At 57.6% G+C, this 20,664-nt stretch overlaps 1 protein-coding gene across 4 annotated transcripts in view; it reads right to left on the reverse strand.

Annotated features, from left to right (window-relative positions):
- PDE2A (phosphodiesterase 2A) overlaps positions 1–20,664 on the reverse strand; it is a 91,219-nt gene that overhangs the window by 11,146 nt on the left and 59,409 nt on the right. For all 4 annotated transcript variants that reach the window (XM_025894349.2, XM_073879638.1, XM_073879639.1 and 1 more), the window contains 11 exons: positions 20,473–20,562; positions 16,361–16,449; positions 9,442–9,551; positions 8,552–8,607; positions 3,246–3,305; positions 2,485–2,638; positions 2,233–2,285; positions 1,963–2,037; positions 1,815–1,856; positions 1,192–1,260; positions 829–959 (listed from right to left, as the gene is read on the reverse strand). In XM_025894349.2, coding sequence (XP_025750134.1) covers positions 829–959; positions 1,192–1,260; positions 1,815–1,856; positions 1,963–2,037; positions 2,233–2,285; positions 2,485–2,638; positions 3,246–3,305; positions 8,552–8,607; positions 9,442–9,551; positions 16,361–16,449; positions 20,473–20,562 — 929 coding nt within the window. The remainder of the gene's footprint in view (positions 1–828; positions 960–1,191; positions 1,261–1,814; positions 1,857–1,962; positions 2,038–2,232; positions 2,286–2,484; positions 2,639–3,245; positions 3,306–8,551; positions 8,608–9,441; positions 9,552–16,360; positions 16,450–20,472; positions 20,563–20,664) is intronic.

A 20,664-nucleotide genomic window follows, 5' to 3' on the forward strand; every position in this document is an offset into this window, starting at 1 on the left:
CTCACCTGCCTGTTCCTGCCTCCCTGTACGACTCAGGCACACTGCTAGAGCAGCTGGACCAAGTGTGGTATTCACAGACTGAGCCTGCCCCCAGGGCAGACCTGGCTCGCCAATCGCCCCATTGTTTCTCACTCAACTCATCTCCATACTCAACCCACTATGGCAGGCCGCTCCTGCCAGGTAGTGAGTTGGAGTAGGACATGAAATCTATCTATGATATCACTTCTAGACCCCAAACCCGACCGCAGTTCTTGAGAATTGCTTCCTAAGCCTCTTTACCTGACTCTGCCTTGCCCACCCCTCTGTTTCCTATGATTCTGACAGCTGCCCTGTCAGTGTCTCTAAAGTCCCTCAGCTTAGCCCAGCCCCCAACCTCTTCCCTTTAGCCCCTGTCCACAGTGGCAGTGATGCCCTGTGGGTCCCAGAGAGTTCCCCCATCCCAGGGCTCACCACCCCTCCGTCAGGCAGTTCCCAGCAGAAGTGCCAAAAGTGGGTGATGGCAAGTAGGGAAAAGGCCAGCACTCTACGAGTGGGTAATCCAAACCGGAGGAAGTGGACAGAGAGAAGGGGAACTCACTTGGACCTCAACATGACTTTAAATAAGCCAAAGAGGGTGATGGAGAGTCACCAATGACCTGTGTCTCAGTCAGCAGCAGCTGCAAGGGCACCTTCATAATCCCCTAGTTTCTTGCATCAACAAACCATTTGGCCCACTGCTGCCGGGACGGTGTCCTCTGTGTGGTGCCCTTCCCTCACTGGCACCCCAGCAGGGCCCTGCCCAGCCTCTCAGCTCCACCTCCTGATCCACGTCATCCCACCAAGACTCACAAGCCTCCTCCGAGCTTGTTGAAGGCGCAGGCCAAGGCCACCACCTGGTCAGTGGCCCGGCTGATGACAGGCACGCAGAGCATGGCCTGCAGCTCACAGCCCAACATGCTTTGCAGCTGTTGCACATCCTCCTGCAAAGGGGAGGTGTGTCAGGCAGGGTGGAGGGAGGGAGCGGGCTTCTGTCGCCCAGCCCTCCACCACACTCTGCAACAGGTGGCTCTGAGGGGCTCCTGGGGGATGGGAAACACTACACACGGTGGGGTGGCTTGGGAGAAAGTCCCTGGGGCTTGTCTCCCCCATTCCCAGGCTCCCTTCTCCCAGAAACTCTGTCCCTGTGCCTTGTCCAGCCAGGCCATGGCTTACAGAGGTGAGATCTTTCAGCTGGATAGACTTCTTATCTTCCACCACGCGGCCCAGGCGTCCTGTCGTCAACTGGGGAGTGAGGAGAGGCTGAGTCAGGACTTAGCTTTCTCCAAGGTCCGGGGACCTCAGACTCAACCTCCCTCCTGAGTCTGGAAGTTTCAGCAACTTCTTTAGCAAGTCCAAACAGTGGATAAAGTCAACACTGGGGGGGGGGGGGGGGGGGGGGGAAGGGGGGGTGGAGGGAAGGTCTGCTTTTGACCAGAATCCCCTTTGGATGATATTAAGGTCTTCGCTAATTAGAAGAGAGAAAAGCAAACTCCAAAGATTCTCATTGATCTCAACAGATCCTAAGAGAGCCAGATCCAGAAATATTCCAACAGAAGTGAACTGGTCCCAAGTAAGCCTTTCTATAGATTAAGAAATCTCTCTTAATGGATCCTGTTCATGATCCTGTTCGTGATCTCTCATAACATTTCTAAATAGATTCTGAGATCCAGATAATTCCATCAGATTCCAAGAGATTCTAGCAGAGACCCCAGTCTCTCTGGGCAGATCCCTGGAGCGCCTAGCTGGCCCTAACTGCTCCCACAGACTCCAATACCAAGGCCGGATGGAGGACTCACCGGAAAGCTGGTTTCCTCCTCCAGCACTTTATCTCCAATGACCTGACGGGCAGAGTGGCGGGACCGGTTAAAGGATGGGCAAGGCCGGTCCCCTCGGAGACCTGGGGCCCCCGCCCCGCTCCGCCCCACAGTGCACCTGGGCCCTCACCTTACAGGAAAGCTGGAGGTTGTCCTCGGACACCAGCAGGAGGCAGCAGCGAGATGCCTGGGTCTCCTGCTGCAGCTGAGAGGCGGGGACGAAGAGAGGGCCTGACCGCGGGGTCTGGGGCCACCCCCACTCCCCACCTTCTGGCCCCTCCGAGGCTCCTCAGGTAGAAGGAGGGGAGGGGGGCGGGGCGCCGGAATCTGAATGAGAAGGGGGGCTCACGGGGCCCTAGGGCCCTGGAGGAACACCTCGGGGAGAGGCACGGGCACTCACGTATTGGAGGACTTTGAGCTGCAGGGAAGAGGCGTCCAGGTCGTAGAGTTCCCCTGCAGTGGCGAGGCGCGGGTCAGACAGAAGGCGCATAGACTCCCCCAAGGGTGTTCCACCTGCCGGTCCGGCCCATAGACCTCCCTTCCACTTGCCCCCCGGCTCCCCCAATCCCGGGTGCGCCCCACCCCTTAGGCCCGTCCCTTCCAGGTTAGATCCTGTCCGGGCCCCGGGGCCCCGGCCCAGCGGGATCCTCACCGCACAGCTGCAGGATCTTCCGGTCCTGGTCGGTGTACGCGACGCCGCCCTTCTGGTCTCCCGCCGCCCCCGCCGGGGGGTTCTGGACCGCTTCGGAGGCCGCGCCGGGCCCGCGCTGCTGCAGGGCCTGCACCCTCCGCAGGGCCACCAGGGTCTGGGGCAAGCCGAGCGGTCAGCGAGTCACTCGCCCCACCTGTACGGCGCTCGCCGCCTCGGGACCCTCGCCTTTGCGCAAACCGTTCCCTCGCCCTGCGGTGCCCCTCGCCCCACCCCGTCCCAAACAATTCAGCCCTTAGCGCTCCACCCACCTGTGGGCTCCCACTGCCCCAGGAGCGTCCCTCCGTCCTTGAACAACTAAGGACACGGTTTGTCTCCCCTGCTAGCCCCCAGGCTCTTACTAGACAGGGCAGGGTCAGATTTCTTTTGTGTCTCTAGCACTCAGCGGAGTTCTAAGTCCTTGTTAAAGTCACAAAATCATAAAATCTCAGGAAAGAGCCTCAATATCATGAAGTACATAGTCCTTCCTAAGTATTGACAAGGTATTTGACTTGCCTGACCTCACTGTACCATACGCAGGTCAGTGCTATCCTTATCCTCCCTTTCGGCTCAGAGAGGTTAAGTGACTTGCTCAAGGTCACATAGCCCAAAGATGGTGGATTGGAACCCAGGTCTGTCCAGCTCCCTGGCCAGATCATCTTCCCACCCGTTGTGAACAGGGTCTTCAGCAGCCCCCATCTTACCACGGCCCTACCCCCACTCACATGCTTCTCCACTGCCTGCAGGCTCCACTCTTCACTGTCACTCAGCTGGCCACAGTGCACCTGAAGGAATATGAGAGGGGGACCAGCTGGGACATCCCCTAGCCTCCTGTCCCATGCCCAGCACACACCTGTCCCCGCCGACACATACACACTCCAGTCTGCGGGCCTCAATGATAAGCCTATCCTTCTGACCAAGCAGACGGCTCCAGGGAAAAGCCCTTCCTCCAGGAAGCCTTCTAGGGCTAATCCAAAGAAATAGAAGTTTTCTGATCTCTGCCTTTGCAGACACTGTCCCATCAATAGCACAATCCAGGTGTCTAGTGAGGGAAGGGGGGGTGACCTCGGACCCCTTTCCATCTCCCAGCCCGTGGAGCCCTTAGGCTCTGATTATGAAATCAGTGGTATTAGCCTCAGCCTCCAGCTCCATCATTTCAGAGTTGCGGTTTGAGCTGCCCCTGAGTCTGCAGTAAGGGAAGAGGTTCAACATTTATGATGCATCTGCTGTGCCTAAAGAACTTGGGAGGAAGGATGGGTGAATGAATGAATGGAGTGATAAAGTGCTTGCCTCACATGTATGCGATTCCCACCAGCCCAGAAGGCAAGCTTCCACCCTGAGCATGGTTCAAGGCCTGGAAAGGTTGCATTGCCTTGCTCATGGTCACACAGCAGAAGGTGGCAGAGTCCGGGATAGCACCAACCACTCCCAACCCTTGTCTGCCCGTACCTTCTCCTCTCCGGACCCACTTTCAGCCCTCCCACCCCCCAGCCTCCATCATCCTGTCCCTCTCCAACGTCCTTGTGTCAATCACAAGGAATACCCTTAGCCCATCTTCTATACTTTGTGAAGGCTCTTCCCCCACCCCTGCTTGGGCGCTTGGTAAGAAAAATGAGAGAGAGAGAGGGTGGGGGGTGGCAGTCTGGGATCCCACTGCAGGCCCTGCCAGCCAGGCTCCCCACCTGCGTCACCAGCTTCCTGTGCCTACTCAGAGCTGCTCACCACCTGCAGGGCTCCCCACCATGCCCACACTGGGGTCCTTCCTTCATCCTCCCTTCCCAAGCAGCAGCCCCCACCACCTCTGCTCTAGGTCCCCTGCCTGGGGCAGATGGAGAGGAGGAGCCCAGCAGGTTCTCAGAAAGCTCACAGTCTGGCTGGGGCCGGATGGAGTGGGGGATGCAATTGGTAGGGTGCAGAACCTCATACCTGAGGAAGTAGGAGAGGACAGACTGCGTGGGTGGGAACCTAAGGGTTGTGGGGGCTCCGAAGGGGGCGGCATTGGGGAGGCTTCAAGAACTGGCACTGAAGTACGGGGAGGACACGAGGAGCCTGAAGAGAGGGGACGCTGCAGGCAGGGCTGTCCTGGCAGGGCTGGCTAGGAGGTGGCATGGAGATAGGAGGACCAGGGCAGGGGTAGGATCCACGGGGCCACAGGGGGAAGGACCTTGAGTGCAAGGCAAATGAATTGGACTTTAGCTTCAATGTACTGGGGATCCATGGCAGACTTCAGCATCTCTGGACCAAAGATGGTGTTGAAGGTTAAGCTCTGGACGAAGTGCCGCCATCTAGGACTCCCATAGGACAGGGAGCTGAAAGAGGCTGGGGGCATGGTTCATTTGTGTATGGCTTACGTAAACATGTCGGTATTTTACCGTTAGTAGATGGGGAAGGTCATCCTTCTTGTTCCTTCCACCTGGACCCATCTCTCAGGAGAAGGGAAGATTGGGACCCCACTAGGGCTGTGGGGACAACCAGTTCCTGGGTTGGCAATACGGCCTGGTGCCAACAGAGAGCTGGGAGACTGAATGAGAGCTTCAGCAGGCTGGAGACAGGGAAGTCCTCCTGTAGCCACTGGACCCCATCCCACCCCAGTGCAAGCTCCTGGGCTGCCTCAGCCCATCCCCGCCCAGCTTGTGCACACTCTCCTGAAAACCCTCAGCACCCGCCCATACACTCCCTTTCCCATGGAGTTACTCAGGCGTGTGAGCACACAGAGTACAGTCCCGGACTCAGAGACACCCACACACCCACACGCACAGCAGATATACCATCCATGTGTGCACATTCATACCTGTACACAGGATACTTGGATTCACATATCCAAGAGCCATGCACACACTCCTGCCCCCCATATGCAAACATACAACCACCAGCACTCACACATGGCTTTTTGCTCATCCACAGGAACACACACCTACTCTTGCTAATCAGGGAGTGTGTCTGGGGCCCAGTGGGAACACTCAGTAGTTCAGTAGTGGGCACTGGGGCTGCAGAGAGGGTTGAAAGCCCAGCACATCCCTCACACCCCTCACCCTCACCAAGTTCAACATGGCTAATGGCATGCACACCTCATCCTCATGTAAGGAGCTGGTGTGGCTGGCAGAGCCAGAGGGAGGAATGGGCACAAATCATGCATCAAATGCCAGAGACCAGGGGCCGCCCACTCCTGGGACTTATCATCCCAGAACTGAAGAACAGAGCTAAAGACTCTTTGCACACGAAGAATCTGCAATCAAGGCACCTTGAGAGGCAAGCTGCAGACGCCCAGCCCGCAGCCACGCAGCCCTGCACCTGGCCCGCATAGTCCTCAGAGAGCAGTCCACAGACCATGCGTCCATCAGGCCCCAATAGTCCTTGCAGGGCTCCCTGTTTCCTTGCCAGCATTTTCTATCATTTGCAATTCTATCCTCATTTGGCTCAGTTGTTTGATGTCTGTCTCCCGACCCCTCCAGACTGCATGATCTGTGAAGGCAGGGGTCAGTCCCTGCTCCGTTTGTAGCACCTAGCACACCATGCCTGGTGATGCCCAAGAAACAGGTCTTCGATTGATGGATGGGTGGGAGGATGGATGGACAGATGGAAGGATGGATAAATGGATACCGAGAACAGAGACTCAGAGAAAGGAATGGGGCTTGTTGCGATTGGAGCTGGTGAGTCAGCCCTCCCCCAAATATCTGCCCTGTGGCACCCCCTTTATCCTTTGTACCCTCTGCTATCAGGATCTGGTTGCAGCTAGGAGGTCAGGGGCTGCCTGCACTGCCTCTGGAAGCATGTGAGATCTAGCAGGTCACAGGATCTATCAGGTGTGTATGCATCGGGGAGACGGGTGTCCTGGGGAAGTGCATTTCTACCTGAGGCACAGGCCTGGAGGAGAGGTAGGCTGTGAATAACTTAAATACATTTCAAGAGCTCTTAAGGAAAAAAAAGAAGAAGAAGAAGAAGAACTGCCCCAGGTCTTTGAGGAGGTGGACAGCTAGTTGTCGGGACCCTCTCCTGGCAGCCAGAGCCCCAGGTGGCATCTTGCTCAGCAGCGTGCACCCCACACCTCAGCCTCACCGGGATCACTCTTCTCCCAACTACCCTTCTCCCCACCCTGCCTTGGCTCATGCTGTTTGCTCCGCCTAGAATATCCTTTTCCTTCTGTGCCTGTCGACCTCCTACCTATGCCCCAAAGCCCCACTCAAATGCTGCCTCCACTATGAGGCACCCCTTGGGGCTCCAGCCTCTGCCACCAGAGCACCTGCTAGCAGCATTTATTTCATTTGGCCACTGATAGTCTGAGGTTGTGCCTGCTTTCCCCCAGATGGAGCTTCTAGAAGGCACCAATGGGTCCCACTCCTCTCTCTGCCCCAGCACCCAGATGGATGGGTCCCGGGAGCAGGGTTTTGCCAGAGTGCGCTAAATTTAAGTAACGTCAGCCCCCTCCCCCTCGGCAGCACACAACACACATATACACACAGGCCTTTCTCCCTGCAGGTGAAGGCAGAAGCCTGGACCCCTGGCCCAACCTGAGCCAAGGTGAGCCCGGTCATGCCAGACATCCTCCTGCCCGCAAGATGAACAAACTCCAAAAGTCCTCCTTCTCTTGCTAGAGCTGCTTCTCTTCTGACCTGGTCCTCACCGCCCCGCCACAGGAAATCCTTCTCAGGAACCTGGCACCCCCAGACTCTCCTCCCTCAACGGAAGTGGGCAACCGAGTTACCACCTCCCACTGCCCACCTCTGCACATTGCCCCTAGCCCTGCTCCTCTTCCAAGCCACCAGCTCTGGCACAGATTGGGACCAAAAGAGGGAGGGAAGCGGCGCTGAGAACTCTGTGCCAACAGCAGATCCGTCCCCTGCGGGAACAGAAGCTGGGGGTGGGGGAGCAGCTTGCCGGAGAAACCAAGGGGCCGGCGGCTCCCTCAGTCAGGCAGATGGGGAGCCGAGGAGACGAAGCCAAGCACTCCCTTCCTCTCCTCTCCCCTCCTCTCCCCGCGGCCGCCCCCCCCCCCCCCCCCCCGCTCCATTCCCACGGCCCTCCCCCGCCAGCAGCTCCGGAAAGGTCAGGCGCCTCCGAAACCTTTAATTCCGTTTTAATGAGCTCGGGAGGAGTCCCACGGGCGCACGAGGACCCCCTCCTCATCTGTCCGCGTCCCCGGGTCTGGGCCTTATTGAGGCTGTGGCTGCCTCGGTGAAGCCGACCCCCAACAATGGCCATTTGGGGGCGCCAACCCTCGGTTCCTAGGACAGGACAATGATCCTGAACGCCCGCCTCTGTATGGGAGAAGGGCCTGAAAGAGCGGCTGAACCAGCCCCACTAGGCTCCGCCGAGCCCCTGCCCCTGGCGCAGAAAGCCGGTGAGCTCCGCCAGGGGGCAGCAGAGGGCAGGGGGAGGCCCGGCCCGGGTTCCCAGCCTGACTGCCCGCCCCCCACTCCGCCCGGTCTCAGGCAGCGCAGCCCCCCCTTGCCGCTGAAGCCCCTTCCCCTCCATCACCCCCTCCAGGCAGCCCGCCCATCGGCGCCAGCCTCAGCCGTGGGGCTGGAGGTTTCCCCCGCAGCCCCTCCCGGTGGGCCTCTTCTCATGCTCCTGAGCTCCAGCCAAGGGAATCTGACTGGCCTTCCCACACTGTCTCTATTTGTCAGCGCCATGGCCATCCATCCTTCCTCGGGGTCTCTCAGGCCTTCTGTGGACACAGCCCCCCGCCCCTAACCCAGCGGGGAGGATGCCAAAGAGGAAGCAAGGTCAGGGTTGCGCCGATAGCTCTGATGGGGCTGAGAAGTGCAAGTGGAGCTTGTACAGGTCTCTGAATGTTGCTGACTGGGCAGATGACTTCGTCCTGCCCATCCAAGGTAGGGCGGAGGGCTGCGGTGTGGGAGAAGCCCAGACTCCTCCCAGACCCCCAATTCCTGCACTCCAGCCCAGCTTGCTGCTCTACACACACACACACACACACACACACACACACACACACACACACACCCCAGACAGGCTCCATCCGCTGTTCCTCCCTTGTTCCTCTCCCCACCATCCCACCCCACACTGTTCTTACCAAGATGACGGCTGCCACAGCCCCAGCCTCCTTGTCCACCAGCGGCATGACCAGCACTGAGGGGGAGAGGGCAATGAGGTGGTCCTGCGGGGCCAATGAGGCTCAGAGATACAGAGCCAAGCCCCAGGAAGGGAGACAAAGACACAGACAGAGAGGCTGGCACAGAGACACAGAGAGACCCAGAGACCCAGAGAGACAGGGGGTCCTGAGGCAGCAACAGAACAACCACAGCAATGTCCCCTGCATGGAAGGAAGCCCCCTCACTTCACAACTCTTCTGTGAGCCTCCCCCCCAGCAACCCTGAGAGGGCAGGAAGCAGGTAAGGCTGAGCACCCCTATTTTACAGATTGGGAAACTGAGGTCCAGAAAGGGGAAGTGACTTGCCCAAGATCACACAGCAAGTCAGGTCTCCTGACTCCCAGTCTTGTGCATTTTCCACATCGAGACAGAGGACAGAGACCTAGAGAGACTGAGACACGAGGCAGAGAGACATGGCGGACAGGGGGCGTGGAGAGGAAGGAAAGAAAAACAGAGACAGTGACAGAGAGAGCGTGACAACACTGCAGGCCATCTAGCAATAGACACAAGCACACTGCGGCCACTGGCCACGGAGCCCTAGTATGTGCCAGGCCCTTAACATGCGTTATCTCATTTGCTCCTCCTCAAAACACCCCCTCAAGGTAGGTTCTCTCATGCCCATTTTACAGATCAGGAAATTGAGGCCCAGAGAGGTTAGTAGCGCCTTAGAGAGAGAATTAGATGGAGGGATTGCTGGAGACACAGGGCAAGAGGAAGAAGGAGACAGAGATGAAGACAGGGATAGAAGGCCGACGTGATCTAGGGAGCAGGGGCACAGTCCCCCCTGCCCCTGCCCAGGTCCCCGCCCTTACCTTGGGTGTCAGGAGCCAGTGGGGCCACCAGCCTGGCCAAGGGCTTCCCCGGCAGGTCCGCGGGGCCCAGTCCGCTGCAGCCCAGCCGCTTCCGGGACAGCACAGCCTCTCTGAAAAGAGGACACCCTCCCACCTCTCAGTCTCTGGATCAAAAAGGAGCAGGCCCCGACCTGGGGACACCCAGCAGGCCGGACCCTGCACATCTGCAAGGATCTAGACAATTTGACCTGCCATAGGGTGGACATGAGGAGGACACAAATAGAAGAGATGGGAACCCTGACCCCCCCATGTAGATGGGCAGGCAGCCACAGTCTGGCCTCTGGTGCCCCTTGCAGGAACCCTGGGGCCCAGCGCAGGTCCACCAGAGCAAGTAAAGCAAGGGCTCAGAGCTAGGCTGCCTATGTTAAATCCTGCTGTGGCTACTACTCAACCTTGGGCAAGTGATCTACCTGTCTGAGCCTCCCAGGGAGAAAGAGTGTGGAGGAGAGTAGAATCCTAACCATCTCCATCCTCAGAAAGCCATTCTATATACCTGAAAGTAGTGTAATACTGCGTGTCAACTATGAAAAGGAAAAGGAAACATTCTAGAGCAACTTGTGGTGTTAAGCATAGGAGCACTCCAGAGGTAGTTGACATAACTAAAGTTTATCCTACATTCCCTATGTGCCATGCACAGTCCAAGCAATGCATATAGTTTAACTCGGAATTCCCCACAATCCCATGAATTCAATATTATCATCATTTCCATTTTCAGGTGGAGATTAAGAACCTATCCAAGGTCCCATGGCTAATAAGTGGTAGAGTCAGGATTTGGACACAGGCAGTTGGCACCAGAACCCATACTCTTTAACTAGTGTGCTCAAACCTTCCTAAAGACCCGAGGGGGTATAAGCTTCCAATGGGATTGGTATGAATGGGCGTAGGTGTGATGGAAGGGCAGAGAAGGGAGGTGGTATAAGAAGAATGAGTTTCTATCTGCCCTCACCACACATACTACCTACCTTTCCCCTGGCCTCTAGCTCTTCCTGCTTAATTAAGTGCCTGATTTTTCACCAACTGTCCCTCCCCGATGATTAATTGTCCTGGGTTCCTCATCCCTCATGCTGCCTCCACTTAATTGTGTTTGTAGGAACTGCCTGGCCTGATGAGAGGAGAAGCCTGGGGGGCTGGGACTCCAGTGTGTGCATGTGGGGTCACTAAGGGGAGCCAAGCAAAGGCCAGATGAGGAAAAGAGAGGGGGTTGGCCTCCAATTCTCCGGATCGGGAGATCACAGCCTCTAGAGAAATCAAAGACAAAGAGGCTGGGCATCTTGGTAAAGGTCATGCAGCATTTGGAACTGGATCCATTCACTCTTGGCCTCTTGATTCAGAATCTACAAGAACCAGTGGTGTCTCCTACCTTCCACCCCTCACACCCTGGACCGTGAGGCTCCATGCTGCCCAACTGTGCCAAACACCCCAGGAGGGAATAGGAATCTAGGGGGGGCAGGAGGGCAATGCAGTCACGTTTCCTGATGACCAAATTGCTAAAGACTGGGGCTTCCTGGGGGCAGGGGCCCGCCTTGGTGACCCTCAGCCAAACCGCCTCTTGTTGAACCCACCCAGCCACTTGGCCTCCGGTGGTCTGGTTATTGGGCAACCACAAGGTGGCGCTGGTCTCTATGCTGCTGGTCAGTAAGCGCGGCAGCTTCGTCCCACTGACCCCTCACTCCCCCTTTTGCACCCTCCCACCCCCCTGGGCGGACCAGAAGCTGCCTTGGCCTCATACCCCACCCCACCCCATCCCGGGAGCCTGAGAGAGGAGTCTGCCTTTAGCCTTTCTTCTGCACAAAACTCCCTCCTCTGTGCTCATGGCCCCATGACTCTCCAGCCCCACTCTCGTGAGCTCTAGACCCCTGATACCCAAAGGCCTCCTGGAAGCCTGTCCCGGATGTCCCTGACATAGTCAAAGGCAGCCAGTCCCAACCTGGACTTGTTCTCTCCACCACACAAAGAGGCACAACCACCCACCTGGTCCCTTGTAGCCTGTCCACAAACTGTCCTAGCTACCTCCCTTTTCCTCACCTCCCCCATCCAGTGGGGGAATCACCTCCCATGCATCTCTCACAACTGTCTGGCATGTAATTAGTGTCAGAGAAGGCTTCCCGGAGGACACGATGCTGAGTTGGGTCCTAAAGAACATGCAGAGGTGGGCGCCTGGGTGGCTCAGTTGGTTAAGCAACGGCCTTCGGCTCGGGTCATGATCCCGGGGTCCTGGGATCGAGTCCTGCACTGGGCTCCCCCTGCTCTGTGGGGCCTGTCTCTCCCTCTTCCTCTGCCTGCCACTCCCCCTGCTTGTGCTTTCTCTCCCTTTCTCTCTCTGTCAAGTAAAAAAATAAAATCTTTAGGAAAAAAAAGAACATGCAGAGGTTATCAAGGCAGACCGGAAGGGATGTGCAAGCAGGGGGAACCGCATGTGTCGAGGCTCAGAGGAGAGAAAGAACGTGTGTCTGCTGGATGGCCTGACTGCAAGGAGGTGAGTGTGGCTGGACAGCAGGGAGCAAGGCTGAAGAGGGCCCTGAGGAGCTAGGCATGATGCTGATAGCAGTGGGAGCCTCAGGACAGACTTGAGTAGGGGAAGGTGAAGGTCACATTTGCTTTCAGCCTGATCGGTTTAGCTGCTGGGTAAAACTCTCACTGGAGAGGGAGAATCTGAGAGACTGGAAAGGTCCTGGCAGTGAGGGCTTCTAGTCTCAGTGGTCCCAGGACCAATGAGGAGAGGCTGGGCTGGGGCAGATCAACCTTGACTGAGCCCAGATCTCTCACAGAGCACTGGGAGGCCTCCAAGGGGCCTAAACCCTCAGGAGTCCTCACACCTTGGCACCTTGCTCTGCCCTCCCCGGCCCGGCCACATCCCACAGTCCCAGGCGGGTCTGTGCTAGGCCATGCTCACCCCAGCCCATGCAAGCAAGCCCTTTTCCTCTGCTGCACCCTTCCCAGAACTGTCGTCGTCCTGGAGGTTTTAAAGACACCCACAGACTGGAAGGCCAAGGAAAATGCCCAGGCTGAGTCTTCCCAACCCCGATGGGGGTGGGGGCTTTACACTCACACCCCAGTGGTTCCTCCTTCAACTTAGGACCCTCTGCCCTGCCTCATCTCCCCTCCTGACTCCTCCGTCCTCCTACCCCAGCTGCCAGGCTGATGGTGAGGGTGAGGGGACTCCACGCCCAGGGACCAGCTGTCCAGGTTGCAGGCTAATGACCCAGCCCTGGTGCCTGGGTGGTCATGGCTGCCCCAGTGACGATAAAGACAGATGGGCACAGAGTGGGGAGAGGAACGGGCGTGGAATTTATGACGGTTCCATCCCTTTAACAATTATTTGTTTAGTGGCAAGAGTAGAGAAAAAGGCTCTCTGTTGGGAGGGTCAATGGCCTGGAAAGAGCTGAGTGCCCAGGCCCCCTTCCACTCCTCTGAGCCCCTTCTTTGGTGAGCCCCACCCCCTTACTGAGCACCCTACCCCTACCCCCCACCCCCCAGAGCCTCAACCTCGCTCTGACTTTTCATCTCTCTTGGAGACAAATTATGATTCAGGCCGAGACCTGGACCCTCCTCTCCCCTTCCCTTTCCTCTTCCCTCCCCCAGAATGGGGGCCTCCAGAGAACAGACTATTCCCTGTGTTCCTGACACAGATCAGAGAAACACAGAGATTCTGCAGTGTGAGAGGACCAGGTCAGCTCTGAGGAAGAAATTTCTCAAGGTTGGGCCCTGGGACCCCCAAACGGTAGCGGAGGGACAAGCAGCTGGGCTGCTGTGGGCGGTGGTGTCCCCATGGCAGCTGAAAGGCCCCAGACTTCGCTGCAACCAGCAGTCGATAATGAGAGGCTTCAAGATGGCAGGAGACACAATAAGAGGAGGAAGGCGGCAGGGCTGGGGCCTGAAATAGGCTGGGAGATTGAAGGAGCAGCGTGAGGGAGACGAAGATTTCCCGGAAGGCCCTCCTGCAGGCAGCCTCTCAGGAGGCTCTCCCCTCCAGCCCCTGGAATTCGGAGCTGGACCAGCCCTCACACACGACAGTGTTCCATCTTGCTGTCTCCCAGGAGCCCACAGGGGCCCAGAGCGATTCCTTGGCCTGGGGGTCGCAGCCACACCCTCCTGGATCCCAGGTCTCCTGACTCCCAGCCCACGGTTCTTCTGGTGGAAAGACCCATCCCTGAGGGAGGCCACCACGGCCCAGGCACCTTTTCTGGAAACCGGATCCTCCTTAGTGCTGGGGCAACTATGGAGCAGGCCTCCTAGAGCGCCTGCGGCTGGGCCTCAGGAGATCAGGGAAATGGGGCTGGTTGAGACGGAGCCGCACAGGGAAGGACTGTGCTCAGGAGAAGAGGGCGTGAGCCAGCATGAGCGGGTAGGGAACCCAAAACACACTGTGGGGATGAAACCGGGCACCTGCGAGCCCACGGAGGGGAGGGGGCAGTGGCAGGAAGGGCCTCCCCACCCCACCCCTCCCAGAATTGTCTCCCCTGCCGCCCTCACAGGGCGCTAAGCCTGTCCTCTCCCTGCCGGGGCCTTATTTGTCTTTATGCCCCACCTCTATTCACACCTGTGCCCTTTCCCAGCCCTGCCAGCCCTCCAGGGTTTCCTGGAGCCGTGCCCCCTCCACTGGGCGCAGCCAGAGCCTCGGGCTCCACCTTAGCCTGAGGCAGCTCCCCTGTCTCCTGCTGGGGCCAGAATCACAGGGGTCACTGTTGGAAGGACCCTGTACCCAGCCTCACCCATTTTATAGAAAAAGACTGAAGCCGGAAGGGAAGTATTTTTCTCAAGGGGTATGGCAGAGCACAGATTTCAGAAGAGGGGACTGAGCTAAACCTTCACCCCTAATCCTTGCTGGCCTGAAGAATTTTGATCTCTGTGTCCCTGGGATAGGGGCTGCCTCAAGCCTCTTGCCCCTTGCCAGCCTCTTCCTGGGATTTCTGAGCCCTGTATCCCAGCAGGTACTCACCTCCCCATCTCCACTGAACTCTGGGCTAATTGCATTGGAATATTCACTTTTAATTGCCTTTTTTCCTTCCTTATCTTTTGCAAAAGCTTTACTGAATCCGAAGGTGGGGGCGGTGGTTGGGGGATCCTGAGAGGTGCAGAAGATCTGAGACCTCTCCAAGATGCCTGGACCGCAGACACCCCCTCCCAGCCCTCCTCACAGCAGAAAGCCTCAGGGGAGCATTCTCGGGCCCAGAGGGGGCAGAGCAAACCCAGCAGGATGCTCCCCTCCTGCCACCTGAGCCCATGGTCCTGCATCCCTCTCCCAGGAAGGCCTTCCCCAGCCACTTGGAGGAAACTTCCTGGATGGAGCAAGCTCATATGAAGCAAAGCTCTTAGCAGTAGGATTGCTGGCTCCGAGGAGGAACGGGGATATAATAAGCATTCTTTTCCTTAAGATTCCAAAGACCTGCCAGGCCTATCCTGCCATCTTACAGATGGGACGGTGGCAACCAGAGAGGGGCACGGCTGGCTTGGTTCACACAGTCCTCGAGGGAAGGAGTTGTCAGGAGATGCTGGAGGGGAGAGTGTCACCCGCCACCCATCCCCTAGGGGAACCAAATGGGAGAACAGGAGGTGAGAAGGCTCTGGGTTGTTGGAGAGGCACCAGCTCCTCCCAGGCGGAAGGGTTGGAAAGAGGCCAGCATCCTGGAATTCAGGGTCCCAAGTGCTGGAAGGGGCCTCAAGACCACCAGCATCCCCAGCACCAGGACCTCTAGCAGCTGCAAACAGCAATTCTTTCCACCAGCTCTGTGAAAGGGGAGTGTCTTGCCGGCCTCAGCCACTACCTGAAAAAGCCATATTCTTGGACGACGTGGCCTGTAGGAAAAGCCGTCCCCCGGGGAGTGGAGTGCTGCCTTCTAGTAACACCCCGACTGGTACCCACTCAGCCCTCAGCTCCCGACCTCATGCTCCCTGGGCCCACGCTGGCCCTGCGGTGCTGAGAAGGCAGTGACCATGTCCTCTGCGGCTTGACCTCCTCTGGACCAGGACTCCTGCCCGTCAACACTTTCTCATCTGACGAGTTCCATTTCCCCTGACTGTCCCCTGAATGGCCAGGAGACGGTGTCCCAGGCCTGGCTCTGTCTCACACCAGGTATGTGGCCTTGGACACATCTCATGATGGAAGATAAGGAGACGGAATTCAATAGGCTCAGAAGTATCAGGGGACCACAGAGCCCCGAGCATGCTGTGCCTCATGTCAGGGATTCCAACATTCCATCCTGACAAAAACAAAACCAGACAGTGTTTCTAATGGATGCAGTTTTAAGTGCTTTACTTGTGTTAAACTCATCTAATCCTCGAAACAACCCTATGAGATAAGTAACCAATCATTATTGCCACTTACAGACAAGAACCCTGAGGCCCAGAGAGGCTGAGTGCCTTGCCCTAGGTTATACAGCTAGTAAAAGAGAAGTGGGAATTGAACCCAGGCACTCGGGCTCAGAACCCACAGCAGGACACCTGTCTCTGTTCTCCCAGCTCTCAGACACCAGGTTCACACCATGTGCTCCCACAGGTCCAGCATTCTGTGATTCGGTGAGAACCTCCCCGACAGTTCTCAGAGACTGCCGGGGGTCTAATGATAAACCGTAGCCCCGACCTTCTGAGACTGGGCTCTGAGGAGGCTGCTGCAATTCAGAAGAGCTCTCTAGGTTTCTAGAAGAAAAAGTGCCCTACCAGTGGGCACTTTCCCTGTGCTGTCCACTGCCCCAACACGACACAAGAAAAGACATTGCTTCTCCCCTCTATGGGGAGTCAGTGACCCAGCCAAGGAACCCCAGCTGGCAGGGAAGCTGAGGTCAAGGGCAGTTGGAGAAAGTCAGACTGGGTGACTTTGGAAGGTCTCCCAGGCCTGAGATCGTTGATTGCAGGAGACGCAATAGGGTACAGAATGGCTCACCGGACTTTCCCCTCCTGGGGCAGCTCGTGGGGGGGGTCCTCACACACCAGCCGGGACTCCCCATCCAGCAGGTAGGTGTAGACAGTCTCCTAGGACAGAAGGTGCTCGTGAGATCCTGCGGACAGCCCTCCCAGCTGCCTTGTCCCAGTGCAGATGCGGATCTGGGTGACAAGGTCACAGATCCTCCGTTAGTGGGCTCAAGCAGCTGTTTGTTTTTACTCCCCAGGTGATTCTAACTTGCTGCCAGGGTGGAAAAACTCCTTTATGAACTTATACCTCACCCTCTTCTCTTGGAGGGGTTCTGGGAGCCATGAGCCACCCTGCTGGCTTTCCTTGTCTATCACCCCAAATCTAAGGTGCTGGGGAGAGAGTCTAAAGGGCTGAAAGCGCAGACAAATCCCACCCACCATCCACCCCAAGATATTTCCCTGCTGTGACTCCAGCCTCAGCAAACCATAACAGAGTGGTCCATTCAGGGCTCTATGGTAGGAGGGGCTCAGAATGCCCTGGAAGCTTCCCCCCTACCTCAGAGACACAAACAATTCTATAAGAAACCACACACTGTGACTCAAGCCAGAAGGACTCCCTGGAGGAAGTGATCTTGAAGCTGTAACTGCAGTGAAAATTAGACACATTTGGGGAATGGGTGAGGCATAGAAGAATGGCTTTGGGCCTGGGCCGAGTCGCAGATAAGCAGTGTAGAGAGCACAGAGCATTTATGGAACTGACAGTGGAGGCAGGGGGCACAGGAGGTGGCCTTGGGGTCAGCAGGGCCTAGAAACAGAGCTGGGGGGAGGCTGCTGTGAGCCCTGAGAGAGGAGAGCAGGTGCGTATTTTGGAATGATCACTCCCTAGAGTGAGATCAAAGCTCTCTTCAAAGCTTTGTCAAGTCTTCAGCTTGTCAGTGTGCCTTCCCCAAGGGCCCAGAGCAGTCTTGGCCTCGGTTCCAGGCCACGTCCTGGCAGAAGCAGTTGCCCTCACTGACCCATGGGTGAAAAGCCACATCCCCTCCAAGCAGGACTGGCCACCCGAGGGATCCATAACCAACTCCCATCAGCACAGCCTCAGCGGGTACCCCACGGCCCCACACTCTGGGAGGGAGGGAGACACAGAGGCCAGCGCTGCCCAGCAGATGCTGTGCCCCAGCTGGGGGCACCCACATGCCCAGCTAAGTATCCCGAGGGACACTGTTTTCTTGGGAGGGGGAGGGAGGACTCTCCTCTCTGCTGATGCTATCAGGGAGGGCTTCTGGAGGAGGTGACACTGGAGCTGGGTGTTGAAGGCCCACCCCTAGTACGCGTGGAATCCAGTCGAAGCTGTTGCCCTTCGACCACTGTGAGCATCCACAATCCTGCCAGCCACTCTTGCTGTCTTTGGCTGGCCCTGCCCTCCCAGCCCCAGGAGTTCTTCTAGTCCTACTGCCAGAGAATGTGAGCCAGTTCATTGGCGGTGTGGGCCGAGGATGATAGGGCCTGAGAGCAGTGAGGGGGCAGGCACAGGCCGGGCCTGGAGGCCCCCTGTCCTTCACGGGAAGGGTCTAGGCGGGGAGGTCAGGGATGGAGAAATCGGTGGGAGGGAGGCCTCTCCTCCTTCTGGTCCACAGTCCTTGCAGCAGCCTGGGAGGGGCCTGAGCGATCTGGCCCAAAGAGGTTAGGAGACCCCCCCACCCTAGCACCTAGGGTCACACAGAGAGCCTGGCCCTGGCAGAGAAAGGTAGCTACACTGGGCTGGGGGAGGCGGGGAGGACGGATACTCATCACTTCCGGATGTCCCTCTGCCTCCCACCCCCTCACTCTCAGCCCTCTGGGTTAAAATTAGCCGAGTTTATTGGAGGGAAGGAGGGAACCATCGCAGACACATCAGCACCATCTGCATTTGGGGCTGCCTGCCACAATGGGTGCTGATGAGGAAGCCAGGTGCTGGTGGCTCTCCTCCCTGAGGGGGAGTATGGAGACCCCTCCTCCATTGCCCTGCCCTCCCCCCTCCATCTCCCTCCTTTCTCTGGGGACAGAGCAGATCTCCCATCTCCCCCCACTCCGTGGGGGCAGACCGGAACCCTGCCATTCCTCCCTCCCACTCCCTGGGGGCAGAGCAGACACCTCCCATCTCCCCACCTTCCAGCTCCCCGCCTTCCAACTCCCCGGGGACAGAGAAGTCTCTCCCATCTCCCCTCCCTTCTCTGGGGGGCAGAGCAGATCTCCCATCGCCCCCCCACTTCCGGAGGGCAGGCCAGACCCCTCCCATCTTCCCCACCTCCATTCCCCTGGGGGGCAGAGCAGACCCTCTCATCTCCCCTCCCTTCTCAGGGGGCAGACAGTCTCATTTCCTCACCTGTCCCCAGGGGCAGAGCAGACCCTTCCCATCAACCCTCCCCCCACTCCCCTGTGGGCCCCCCGAGACTCCCTCTAATTCCCTGGAGGCAGAGAAAACCTCCCATCTCCCCCCACTCCCTGTGGGCAGTCGAGACCTCTCATCTACCCACCCCTCACTGGGGGCAGATCACACTTCCCATGTGGATGGGGGGAGGAGGGACCCCTCCAGGAGAGGGGGTGTGCTGAGACCCCCCATGCAACCAGTCCCCAAAGTCAGGGCTCCCTCCCTTAGCTCATACAGGCCTCTTGGATGAGCTAAGGTAGACATGTCCCACCATCCCAGGAACCTGGTCGCCTGGACCACAGCTGTCTTCCAAGCCCCCAGCTCTGGAGATATAAGTAATCCAGTTCAGGGCATCTATACTGGCACAACCACCAGGAACCCTGCCTGGGAAGACCTAACTAGTCACCTCCTCCTTAACCCTCCCAGGGCAGCCCCAATGGCCACAGAAGGCCCCGGGACAGCCTTGTAGATGCTGGCCTGCCAACCTCCCCAGCCCCCCCTTTCCAGATGTTTCTCCATCCCAGGCCAGATGTTGCCTCCGTCCTGTCCTTCTCTGGGAGGATTTATTTTTGGGCGCCAACACACCACCCACTTCCTACCAATTTCACGCTCAATAAAGCTCAATCATTAGCCCTCCTCCTGGGCTCTGAACTTCTAGAAGGTTTGAGAAGGCAGAGCTGAGGAGCTGAGGAGAGAGAATGGAGATGCTTAGGTGCCAAGCCCCATTTGTCCCTGTCATGCTGTGTGACCTTGGGTGAGGCACCTCCCCTCTCTGGGCCTCTGGGGGTTCATTAATCAAGCAGATGCAGATATGGTAGACTTGCAGGGGTAGGGGTGGGGAGTGGGGGGGGTGAGGGGTGTCACATTTTGGCCGAGGCTGCCCTTGGCTGGTGTCTAGAGTAGGGAAGAGGAGATTCAAGGCTATGGGAACCCAGATGAGGCATCTCCTCCTCCAGGAAGTCTTCTGTGCTCCTTTGGCAGGTTCAGATCCCCCCACCAGGCTGAGAGCTGCTTCAGGGGCAGTTTGCTCATCCTACTGCCTAAGGGGTGAGCAGTGGCCAACGGAGCCAGGTTGAGGAATGGCCTGGAGCAGCTTACGAGGGCCACAGTCCCCTCACCAAGGCACTCTGGGCCCAGACAACGAAGGGGGCCGGGTGACCATGGGCCCAAGCAGCCATCCTCCACCTGCCCCCAATCTGCAATCATCCGTGGTGCTGGGATAGGTCAGAGAGAAGCCTAAAGTTTTCTAGCTGTCATCTTGTCCAGCCTCCTATCTCCAGGCAGGACACTTTACCTTCGCACAGACTCATTCAACAAAGCTATGCCTCTCACTCCAGCTCTTCTTGGACTTGGCATCAAGGAAGTTCTTCAGCATGTCTACCCTCCACCTCTTCTGCTACGTATTCCAAAGCCCACTTGACTCCACTATGTTCTAGCTATTATCCTAGGGGAATCCTTTCCGTTATTTGAGACATGATCTTTCCAATTAAGCTCTAAGTCCCCTTCTGTCTCTGACATTCCAGAATTCCTACGTAAGTTCATTCTTTGGGACTTAGCTTCAGCCCTTCTCTTTCAGGACCCCCTCTCAGAACACTTACCCAAAACCGTCGCTTTCCTACGAGAGCCCTCTGGGTAGGGACCCTGCCTCTTCCTTCCTTCTCAACTCTATGTGAGGTACAGCAAGGAGCTGGGCAAAGGTTTGGGGGGTGGGGGGAAACATGGGGCAAGGCACCTACCACTTTGGGGAGCACAGCCGAGAGGGCTTCCTTGACAGCCCGCTGGAAGCCCGCAATGTGGATGACGGAGCCCAGACTCAGCAAAGCATCCTGGAAGAGACGAAAGGGCAGTGAGGGCTTTTTCCAGGCAGGCCAGGGCAGCCCCATCTGCCCAGGCAGCTAGGAGCACAAACTCCCCACTTAAACCAGAGC

This window comes from Callorhinus ursinus, unplaced genomic scaffold (genome assembly GCF_003265705.2).
Source record: "Callorhinus ursinus isolate GAN/ISIS: 27379988/994484 unplaced genomic scaffold, GSC_fseal_2.0 scaffold35, whole genome shotgun sequence".
Classification (NCBI taxonomy): Eukaryota; Metazoa; Chordata; class Mammalia; order Carnivora; family Otariidae; genus Callorhinus; species Callorhinus ursinus.